This window comes from Lutra lutra, chromosome 4 (genome assembly GCF_902655055.1).
Source record: "Lutra lutra chromosome 4, mLutLut1.2, whole genome shotgun sequence".
NCBI classification, from domain to species: domain Eukaryota; kingdom Metazoa; phylum Chordata; class Mammalia; order Carnivora; family Mustelidae; genus Lutra; species Lutra lutra.
Window position 1 is genome coordinate 172400068 of NC_062281.1, and position 12180 is coordinate 172412247.

General features: G+C 45.2%; 1 protein-coding gene across 1 annotated transcript in view; it reads left to right on the plus strand.

The window, feature by feature from the left end:
* CSMD2 (CUB and Sushi multiple domains 2) overlaps positions 1-12180 on the plus strand; it is a 619562-nt gene that overhangs the window by 551382 nt on the left and 56000 nt on the right. The window contains exons 50-53 of the mRNA XM_047727770.1: positions 1744-1929; positions 2879-3073; positions 4940-5113; positions 6364-6537. Of these exons, the coding sequence (XP_047583726.1) occupies positions 1744-1929; positions 2879-3073; positions 4940-5113; positions 6364-6537 (729 nt within the window). The remainder of the gene's footprint in view (positions 1-1743; positions 1930-2878; positions 3074-4939; positions 5114-6363; positions 6538-12180) is intronic.

Here is a 12180-nt window from a genome sequence, read left to right on the forward strand (position 1 = left end):
TCGAAGGGCTAACATGGTTTGTGTTGATTTCTTTCAAAGACAACCCAAGCTACTCCTACCTAAGTAATATGTGTTCCTCCAATAAACATAGTGTTGAGCCTACTCCTTATAATGACCACGGCCATGTGCTGCATATCTGTGTTTCCTGAACTGTCACCTTGAAATTCCTTTTCTTTGTACTCCTGTGTTAGCATTACCACTTTTTAATATTTTTATATCCCATATCATACCCTTTCTTGGCTTTTACCTCCTTATTGATGGAGCATAGCCTTAAGTAAATTCCTTATAAAGGGTTCACAAGAAGGAAATTCTCTGAGTCTTTAAATGTCTGAAAATGTCTTTACTTTTGCCCTCTTAAATGCTTGGTAGGTTGACCAGGTAAAATTCTAGATTACAGATCATTTCCTTAAGTAGTTTGTTCCATTATCTTTAGATATCCATTGTTGCTGATGGGAAATGTGATGCCAGTCTGATTCTCATTCCTTTGTAGGGATGTCCTATTTTTTCTCTCTCTGGGAACTTGTAGGAACTTGTCTTTCATCTTCTGAAATTTCATGATGATCTACCTAAGAATGGCTCTCTTTGCATCCATTTGGCTCCCTTTCAATCTAAAAACTTGTGTCTTTCCAGCTCTGGGAAATTTTCATCTGTGATCTCTGTTCTCTCTGGAAATCCGACCTGTTGGAAGTTGGACCTCCTGGATGTTGACCTCCTATGTTTTCAGTCCTTTTTTCTCATTTTCAGTTTCCGTCTTTTTGGTCTATATTTTGGGAAATTCCCTTTGCTTTTAATCTCCAGCCCTTCTATCTTAATACTTATTTTAGCAGTCATATTTTTAACTTAAAAGAGCTTTTCCTTGTTCTGTTGTCATTGTTCTTTTTTCAAAGCCCTTTGTTCTCATTTTATGAATACAATATGTCACCTTGACTTTCTCAAGATACTCCCAATCAAAAGCTTAAAGCTTATGTATCTTCTATTTCCTGAGTTAGCTCTGTTTTCTAAAAGAGAACTTTATTTCTATTTGTTTCTCTTTCTAATCTTATCTTTGTTTATGTCTCTCATGCTACTGGTTGTCTTCATATGTACAGTGATCCCTCGTTAATCCTATTTTAAAGGAAAGGCAAGGCTGATTTTTCCAGGTGGCAGATGTGGGTTACCTTTATTGTGATTACATACAGATATCTTTGCCCACTAGGTCTCCCTTGTGAATAAGAAGTTGAGTTGTGAGTATGTAGCAGAGATCAGCAGGCAGAGGGGCGGCCTTTAGGCCGAGAGCTCTTAAATCCTAGAATTAGAAGAGCTTTACTTTGAGATGCCATCTCACACCTGAGCAGCCCTGATTCTCTCAAGAGATTTCTATTTTTTTTTTCCTTAGGTGGAAAAGAAAACCCTCTCTATTTTATTTGAGACTAGATTCCTGGATACCTCTACACTGTATTTGTGAGAAAAGAGGGAGGAGAATTGGTCTCACACTATAGCTCCTTCATATTTTAAGCTGCAACTTCTCGGCGCCACTTAATCTATCAACAAACACACTTCGATCTGCATTCCATCTCCCTAAGTTTTTTTGAAGTCTCCTCTGCTGCTGATCCTCCCATTTTGTTTATTGTTATGAGGCATTTCTACTTTACTGGTCTTTACTATAATTTTAGTAGGGCCTTGGGGGAGAAGAAAGATTAAAAAATGTTCTCAGAATACCATCTTGAAGCAAACATGCCCATAATATTTTTTTCTCTTTGCTAGCTCTTTCCTGTGGGCTTCCTGAAGCCCCTAAGAATGGAATGGTGTTTGGCAAAGAGTACACAGTGGGGACCAAGGCTGTGTACAGTTGCAGCGAAGGCTACCACCTCCAAGCAGGTGCCGAGGCCACAGCAGAGTGTCTGGAGACAGGGCTTTGGAGCAACCACAATGTCCCCCCAAAGTGTGTCCGTGAGTCCTTGGGCAATGGAGATGGGTATAAGGAGGGGCTGGGTATGCAGCTGAAAAGATTCCTGCAAGGAGTGAGCTACAAAGCAGGTACATGGAGGTTGGGGATTCGGAAAACAGACAGGTGGAGAGTGTCATCTACCAAGTTGGGCTTCCATTTGAAATTGCTCTCAAAGCATTAATAGACCATTGCACCCTGAGATGTTTCAATAAACCATCACAGAACTTAAGAATAAGTTCCTTTTAGAAGGAAAAACTATTAGAACATTTGCACAAATGTCCATTGATCACAAAAGTCAAAAATGTTTTATATGCAACTGATGAATTCCTGAACTCTCCATCAGAAACTGATGATGTACTTTATGTTGGCTAATGGAATTTAAAAGAAAAAAGGGTGTTAGTTGGGAAAAAAAACAAAAAAAACAAAAACCTACCTCTAAAATGACAGAGGTACAGTTCACTTTAAGGCCAGAGTCATAAACTTGCCGCCTATGGGGCCATATTGAGTCTGAAGACATAGAGTTTTGTACTTTTGATTTGTTTTTGTTTTTTTTGTGTGTTTCTTTGGCCTATGATGTGCTTTATGAAATTTCTGAATTGCTTCCCAACATTTTAAAATTGTGAGAGTTTACATAAAAATCCATATTTCTAGCTCATCTTGAAAAATAAAGATCTGACCAAAGAGAAATTACAAAGTTCACTTCAATCAGCACTGATTACCCCTCCCCTTTTTTCTTTTTTTTTTTTTTTTTTTTTTTTTTGTGGATATGCCCACCTCAGTTTGCTTCATGCCACCAGTCCCCAGCCACTTCATTCATTTAACAAACCTGCCTGGCGACTCAAGATTCTTACTACTGCATTACAGTCTCCCAGGCCCTAGCTCTGGATTCTCTCCAGTGTCCTCCATAATTAATTAATTAATTATTCTCCTCGCTGCTCCTTGTCCCCCCAGCTGTGACCTGTCCTGATGTCAGCAGCATTAGCGTGGAACACGGCCGATGGAGGCTCATCTTTGAGACTCAGTACCAGTTCCAGGCCCAGCTGATGCTCATCTGTGACCCTGGTTACTACTACACTGGGCAAAGGGTCATCCGCTGTCAGGCCAACGGCAAGTGGAGCCTCGGGAACTCTATGCCCACCTGCCAAAGTAAGCCCAGGAGGGGAAGGGGGGAAAGTTTGGCACAGTGCCTCCCACCTGAGCTATACCATACCTGGGGAAGGAGAGAGGAGGGTTATCACCAGGGATGGCAATGTTCCTCCTTTTGAACACTCACCTAGAATCAGGAGTTAGGGAGATGTCTTACTCCTTCAAGGAAGTACTTCTCAGCATTTTATCATCTTATTTACAAGTTGCTTTTGGGGGCACCTGGATGGCTCAGTCAGTTAAGCATCTCTCTTCGGCTCAGGTCATGATCCCAGGGTCCTGGGATGAAAGCCCCACATGGGGCTCCCTGCTCAGCAGGGAGTCTACTTCTCTCTCTCTCTCTCTCTCCCTCTGCTGCTCCCCCTACTGTTCTGTCTCTCTCTCTCTCTGTCAAATAAATAAATTAATCTTAAAAAAAAAAAAAAAACTGAGTATCCCCTCATCCATGTGTTCAACATTCATGCCAGGTATTATAGAGTATGAAGAATGAAGGCTATGGTTCCTGCCCCCAGTGAAGCTTATAGTCTGCTAGAGAGGCAGACCAAGTAAGGAAGCAATGATAATGGGGTGTGACAAGACCTGTAATGGGAGTATGTACAGCACAAGGGGTTAGACACCTAAGTGTCTGCCTCTCCCTCTATATTATTAATTGTTTTTGTTTTTCAAGATAGTTTCCAAGATCAGGGTCCCTTGGAAGCAACTCTGAGACAGAGGTTTATTAGGGAGTACCCTTAAGCTCTCCACCATCTTATGTAAGGGAAGGGGAGGAAGCAGTACTGGGAAGATGGCACAGTTGACCTCTGATGCAGTATCAGGATGGCCTTCCACTGACCCCACAGGGAGCTCTGAAGCTGGGATGGTCCATCAGAACTGCCACAAGTTGGGGCTAGAGGCATTTATACCTGCACACAACCAAACATTGAGTACAGAATACCCCAGGAAGAAGCATGATCTAGATGGGAGGACTCTTCAGCCAAAGCAGTCTGAAGAGGGCAAGCAGCTGAGGGTCATTTGCCACCAGCTGGGGATAAATGTCCTCCCATCCTAAATGGGTGTCTGAGTGGCCCATCACAACACCCACTACAATGGGATATGCTCATGATATTTACTTAATCAATAAGGATATGATAGAGATGGTGGGTGTTTTTAATGGGGTAAAAGGGAATAACATGTCAGTGAGGAGTGGAAAGTTTGATACTAGATGGGAGAAGAAGTGATATCCTCCCTACTCCCATGATTTAAGTCACTATTGTCTTTATGCATCCAAGTTTAGACCCCACCATAGAATGTAACCATGTATGTGGCAGAGCAGAAATCATGAGCATGTAACAGCTTCATCACAACGGAGGCTCTCACATTTGAGTGCAGCTTTGACCATCAGGCCTCACCTCCCACGCCAGCCAGTGGCTATATGCAGGACTCTCTTGGGAAGGAATGGGAGGTGGCCGCTGCTCTCAGCAGAAAGGACAAGGGAATCAATGGGCAGTGTCTGCGCTGGACACCCAGGGCACCACAGAATCTCCACCTCTAGTGTGGTGGTTCCTAACCAGGGTATCACCTGAACCACCTGATGAGCTTTTCTTAAATATGCATATATCTGGGCCTTATCTCAAGAGATCGTGAGTCATAGGTCCAGAGTACCGCCTGAGCATTTTGAAAGCTCCTTGGCTCCTTCTGGCAATACTTCCAATTGAGAATCACTGCTCCAGGGTAAACTGTGCAAGTCACTCTCGTGCCCCATATTCTGCTCGTGAGACCCAGTAAAGTTAAACAGGTCCTATTTTTGTCATTATTCTTGCTACTCAGAAACAGCACGTGTCCCTCCTCATGGGGCTGGCTTTTCACTGAGCACTTTGTGATCCATTTCAGTCATCTCCTGTGGAGAACTCCCCATCCCGCCCAGCGGGCACCGCATTGGAACACTGTCCGTCTACGGGGCGACGGCCATCTTCTCCTGCAATTCTGGCTACACGCTGGTTGGCTCCAGGGTGCGGGAGTGCATGGCCAATGGGCTTTGGAGTGGCTCTGAGGTTCGCTGCCTTGGTGAGTGACCTCCCCAGACCTACCCTGCCCATGTGTCCTTCCGTAAGACAAGTTAGAGCTTTCTAAAGCTGGATCCCAGTCTTCAAACAGTATCATTTTACCTATGGCATAAAGTGCTTAAGCCAAACACCAGCTCTTGGACATCCACCGTGACTAAGACCTTGAACTTTCTTCTCTTGGGACACCCAAGAGGATGAGAAGAACTTCAAGTCTGATGAGACAAAGTTCTATTTATAAATATATACACACACATACTTATACATATGTACATATGTACATACATATATACCCATGTGTATAGAAGAAATACATAGAGACAAACATGCATGAATATACATATAGACATACATATGTGTATACATGTGTGTACATATATGTATGTACGTGTGTGTGCACATGTGTGTATATGTGCACATACATATATGTATATAATAAGCAAATGACAAAAACACAAAAACAACCTGGCTTACAAAGGACAAAATTTTTCATTTTCCCCATGGCCAATCCATTCCCTACCAAACCTTAGATTCTAAGGTATTCTCTCCTTTCACTTCTTTCTTAGATCTCTCAAGTCCAAAGGAGGGTCTCAAGCTACACAGACCTAACAGTATAGATTGGAGGATGATCTCCAGAGTGAACAGTGCTGCCCTCCCATTGTCACTGGCCCCTGTTAGGGATACAGTCATGAGTTATTTCCACAAAGAGCCAAGAATACCAGTGGAAATGCTAGGAATATACTCTACCCAAACCCCATTCAATAAAATAATACCTAGGTTACACTATCTGTGTCTCTTGCCACTCAAGGAGGAGGAAGGATGGATTTAACCAAACCACCTATTTGTGCACAGTTATTTTCAATTCCACTAGGCTTTGATGGCTTTAATGTAGACCAAGGTGCCCTTCCTCCAGTAGATGCTCGGTCGATGCTGGTTGATGAAAAAAAAAAGAGGGAGTCAATCCCAGAGGCAGGGAGGTGACAGTGATCATTTCCAACCCATGGACAGACACAGATACTATAGCCCAGAGGTGGATGGCCTTTTGGAATTCAACCTTGGGATTTGGGTTTGCCACTTCCATCACGACTAGGATCCCTAAAGCCATTCCTAGATGGCTACTCCTGAATGGCTATCCTGGGTGGGTGGCTTGGTCCTTTTCCTCACCATCCCCGACTCCCCTACCCTAACCAAGCCCCTACTCCTCTTCTATAAGCTCCTCCTTGATTTACACTCTTTCCTCATCTCCCACCAAAGCTGGGCACTGTGGGACCCCCGAGCCCATCGTCAATGGACACATCAATGGGGAGAACTACAGCTACCGGGGCAGCGTGGTATACCAGTGTGACGCTGGCTTCCGCCTGATTGGCATGTCCGTGCGCATCTGCCAGCAAGATCACCTCTGGTCGGGCAAGACCCCTTTCTGTGTGCGTAAGTATGTTATCCACTCTCCCTAGTCACGGGCTCAGACTCAACATGGACTTGCTCCCTTGTGCTCTTGATTAAGTTCACTGGATGTTCTGTATACTTCATTAAATTTTTTGAAAGACGCATCATTACATCTCGTTTTCAATTTTCGGCATCCTTCATTACTGTTTTTGCCTTCACTGTCACCCTCCTTGGAATTCCCTTTGGTTAACTTGTTTGTTCATTTCTAGCTTTTGAGTTGGGAATCCAATTCATTTATTTTCATTTTTTTTTACTGTTATTGATATAAGAGCTTAAGGCTGTGAAATGTCTTCCAATAACTGCTCTAAGCAGATCCCAAAGTTGATAATAATTAATGCTTAATTGTTTATTAGAAATTCTGTAACCTGGGTATAAATTTCTTCTTTCACCAAGAAGTTTCTTAATAGTTATGTTCTTTTCATTTCCAGGCAAGAAGGGCCATTCTACTTTTATTTTGTTATTCATTTCTAATATTATCACGCTTTGCATAATATTTCTACCCCATGGAATTTATCAGTGCTCTCTTGACCTCATATTTGATCAGTCATTCTGAATGTTCCATGGGCATTTGAGAAGAAAGGGGGGTAGGGTGTAAATTTCTGTGTATAATCATAAGATGTGCCTTGATTGTCATCTGTGCCTTCTGAATGCTTACTGACTTTTTGTCACTTGACCTGTTTTGCCCTGAGAGGTGTGTCCTAAAGCTTTCTATTCTTAGTGTTCTTCTATTTTTCCTTGCATTTCCTCTAGTTTCTGCTACATAAAGGTAGTTGCTGTATTATTTGGTACATACTTGTTCAGAACTATTATATCTACATTGCAAATTGTGATTTTAGCCTTTAAAATGTCTTCTTTGTCCTTCTTAGTATTTTGTAGCTTGACTGGCCCCCAGCCTGATATTAGGCTTATAACCCCTACTTTCATCCTTTTAATGTTTGCCTGGTATACTTTGAGCCATCCCTCTATTTTACCCTTTCCAACTCCTGTGTACCACAGAGAGTTGGGCCTTGCCTTGTGAGACCATTTGAAACATTTCTCTTTTAATAAGTTAGTTATACTCATTCACATTTATCTCTATGACATATGCTTGGTCTTACATCTGTCGTGTCTTATGTAACTGTTATGGGCAAGATATCATACTCAGCTATTTCTTTCTCTGTGTGATGTTTTCGATGTTTTCTCTTTTTTTAAGATTTTGTTTATTTAACAGAGAGCACAAGCATGGGGAGCAGCAGAGGGGAAAGCGGGAGGCATGAGCGGGGTGGGAACAGAGGGAGAGGGAGAAGCAGACTCCCCACTGAGCAGGGAGGACCAGGGGCTCAGTCCCAGGACCCAGCCATCATAACCTGAGCTAAAGGCAGATGCTTAACTAACTGAGCAACCCAGACACCCCTTATGATGTTTTCCTTACTGTTTTTTTCCCATTTCTATTGGTATTTAGGAAATTTTGTAGAGTTTTATGCCCCTTTCCTACAGTCAGTGCACTGACCTATTAGGATTTTTTTTTTTTTCAGTTTGTTCACATTTAAGATGGACTTTCTCTTGCAACAGTGACTTCAGATCAATATTGGGCTGTTCCCTGCCCCGTTCTTCCTTTTCCTTACAGTCTTGCTCTCCACAAAGGCTCACAATAGAAGCGTGAGCAAGTTCTTCCCGGGTGTCGTGTTTGTTTTCAATTTACACATAATTTAAAGTTTATAGCATTCTCTGTTTTGGTTATGTTGCAAGCCTGGGCTTTTTATAGTTTTATTTGTTCTTCTTGTTCATCTGCAATTTTTTTTTTAAATTTAGATGACCACCATTATTCTCAGTTGCCTAGAAGTAATTTGGAAAATTCTTCACTTTTTAAAGTTCCCCAAAGTGAGCCTTTATGTAACATGCAGGGCTAGTTTTGTTGTTTTATTTTTTAAGGCAAGTTTTTGTTTGGAATTCCTCTTCATCTGGTTCTTCATAGATGAGATGGAGCAATAAAATAATGAGACGCACTGAATAAACAATGCGTGAAAAATTAGCCTTAATAGCTGCGTCAGTATTAGGTTTACACAAAGCAAGACCCATCTATATTCAGTCACTCTTCCAGATGGGCCTGAACAAAACATTTGGTTTTCTCCAGAAGATGCAAATTCAGATGCCTCCAAGTAATTGGCACAGACTATGCATGTGGAGATTCAGGTTATAAATAATAGGGAATGCTGGGGTCTGAGAGTAAGTGGAGAATGTTTGCCTAAGCCTAAAGATGTTTGATTTTAAAACCAGCACGCACAGAAAAGCAGGGTAGTAAAGCATCTGGACACTTGGCCCCTGACCGTGGTTGCCTGGGGCCTACCCAGACCTCCCACCACCTATCATGTGGCTCTCTGACTTCAGATGGGTTCGTTGACCTGCCTAAGTCTGCTTCCTCCTCTCCAAAAAGCAGTACTTCGGGGTATGATGGGGATTAAATAAATGCTGTTTTGGACCCAAAGCAGTGCAAACAGGACCCGAGAGAGGCGTGAAGCCAATGCTCTTGCTGTTGCTATGACGGTGGCGGTGTCAACCCTGCCACATGACAGAACCCAGGAACTCTCGGACCTATCCCTGTTGTGTCCCAGAGCCCAGAGCTGTGGGGGACACCTGGAGGAGGAAGGCAGGAGGAAAAGAACAAGCATTTATAAATGATGACTCTGTGGTCGGGGCTGTGTGAGCCGTCACCCTGTGTCAGTCCAGGGTTTCTGTAGCCATCACCCTCAGAACTCCCGGGCAATCCCACCTCTCCTGGTAGCTCTCCTGCCCATTCCCACACATCCTGCTTGATTCCACCGCTTTCCTGAAGACCTGCCCTCCACCTCCTCCACCTCCTCCACCTGCCTTCTCAGCAAGGGCTAAGGCAGGTAGCGAACGCAGCATGGAGACACAGAAGCTGGGTTGAGGACTCAGGTGAACCGCTGAGAAACTGCCCCCAAATGAGATTCCCGGCCGCTCTGAGGAGGACGGTGGTGCCTGCCTCACAGGGTGGTGGGAGGCAATGAAATAATGCAGATGGACCCCAGTAATGATTAGCTGATTAGATAACCTCACTTTCTATTTTGCAGAGAGGAAGGAAGCCATCAGACAGTAACTCCTTCTAGCTCCTGCTTCCCATCGACGCTTCTGTCCTTCTCCCTTCCCTCCCACCTCTGTAGAAGAGTCTCTCCAGGCCCAAGGCTATGCCCTTTCTTGATCCCCAGATCTCCTCCCTCTTGCTTCCTTAATGACCCTAATCTGCTTTTAACTTTCTCCTCTGTACTGCTTACCTTTCCTTTCTGTTAATTTCCCTCAAGCCCTGAGGAAGCACACAGGCTTCACGAAGACCTCGATTTTCTTTCCTGGTGGGGTGTTCTCCACCTCTTTTTTGCAGCTTGTACCAGTGAGGGTCCCCAGAGAAACAGAGCTCTCTGGGGTATCTGACATTTCTTGCGGCTCTCCCTGTGGCTTTGGGGACACCTCCCCCGTCTCCCCACCCTCATTGAATTTTCTTTTTCTGCCTTGCTGACCATACCTCCATTTCCCTTGCAGGCACCTTAGTGACCTGTCCTTCAAAAGGCAGCACCCCCAAGGGTTTTCTACTCAGCACACTTCCCTCACTGGACACCAGTGGTTTTTAGCCTTTGGGGAGGGGGCTTCTGACCCTCTGTGAATCTGTAAGAGCAACGGATCCTCTCCTGAGCCCCCTGCCTTCAGCCAGCATTTTGCATGTCATTTCTGGGGGTTCACAGACCCTATGAAGCTTATCTCCACTCTCCCACCACCTTGCTAATCTGGCAGGATCCTCACCATCTGTGCAACCCAGCTTAGATGGCCTGCTCTTGCCTCCAGGACCCTCCTCAACCCTCTCTCTCCCCCGTGGAGGATAGATGTCACTGCTGCGTGTGTGCCTGTCCCACACAGGCACGCTGTCCTACAACAGTCTGCTTCCCCGACCGCTCTTCCGCTGGACTGGGAAGTGAGCTCCCTGATGGCATAGACCATCTCATATCCCTCCTTGTGTAGCATCAGGGCAGAGCAGGGTACCTAGCACAGAGAAGAAACTCAGCAAGATTGAGAAGTAAATACACAAATCTATTTTCAAAGCAATTCTGCTTACGAAATCCAAAACCTTACTTTAAAGATAAAGAAAGTGAACCCAGAGCAAATTGTCTAAAGGAAGGAAAGGGCAGTGCTGAGTGCTGAATCCCGGTCAGCTGGCCCCTATAGCCCCTTCTCGTCCTAGCTTATGAGGCAGCCTCAAACCCCACAGTCTGCTAGCCATGTGTGTCCTGCTCTGCCCAGCTCTTTCTGCTAGAGTCACGGATACTACTTTTGGGATTTACACAAGAGAATAGACCCAGACTGATACCAGAGTTGGCCACAGCAGAAACTGGGCTCTATCCGCTCTTGCCCCGCCATCCCCATTCACACGAGCTGGGTTTGGAGTAGGCTTTTTGTGGGTCCAGTTGTTGGGGTAAGAAAACATTCCTCATGGTTTCTCAGCCTCAAGATCCAGAACGAAGGGAAAGGCCTGGCAAGACCATTACCTGAGAATTCAGTCCAAAGAGACTGGGTACCAAGCAAGTTCTAGAGAGATCTAAGGACTAAGGAGCAAAGCAGAAGGCCCATCATCCGTCTGTTTGTACCTCACACGTTCCTTCACTCAGCAGACAGTGCTCAAGCTCTTCCTACATGTCAGGCTCAGGTACAGACCCCAAGGGTGTAGCGAGGAACAAACCAAAGACCCCGCCCTTGTGCAGCTTACCCTCAGGTGGAGGGAGATAAGGAATGAGTAAACGGAGAACTATGTGTGGAGTGTGTCAGTTATTGTGGAGAAAAGTGGAGAAGGAGTAGGACCCCGGTAGGTTGTTTATTGGGTCATAAGGGACAGCTTCACTGATTCGGTGACATTTGAGGGGAAACATGAGGATATGAGGGCTGGAGCCAAAGGATGTTCTGGCAGAGGGGAAAGCAGGGCCAAGGCTCTGGGGCAGGCACCTATACTGGAGAAACCTCAGAGAAACCAGTGCCTGGGTGGAGAGATGAACTCCAGTTTGAGGAGGAAGGAAGAAAGCTGGGACAGAGGGTAACCCAAGCACTCTGGGGCCAGGCCTGCCAGCACTGGGGCCACCGTCGCCACCCTGCTTGTGGCTGAAGAAATTACAAAATCCTGCATAGGTGCGGAAGGATCACCATCATTACTAATAAAGCTTAAGTCAGAAGCCATAGCTTCACATGAGAGCCCAGTGGGGTCTGCTGAAAAAACCCAGGGTGGGGTGGAGTGCCACCATCGGAGACACACTGCAGGGGCAGCACCCCTCCATTGTCAGGGAGCGCCGTCTGCAGAGGAGCACCAGAGAGCACTGCTGTCCACGGGCACTAGGTCCTGAGAGGAAGGGGCCGCATCGGGTCAAGCATGACTGCTCATTCTACCCAAGTCGCACAGATCAGCCACTCCACATGACCTAGGCCAGAATCAGTAAAAGAGCCCAGAGAAAGGCCAGAAATCACTCCTTCATCTGGAAGGAGGAGAGGGGAAGTGTGCTCTCAACAACAGCTTTGGCTCCCCAAGGCTGGCCTGCACCACGGGTGGGGCAGGGGGAGCCCATAGGTCAGGCAGGGGAGCAGTTCCTCTGTTCA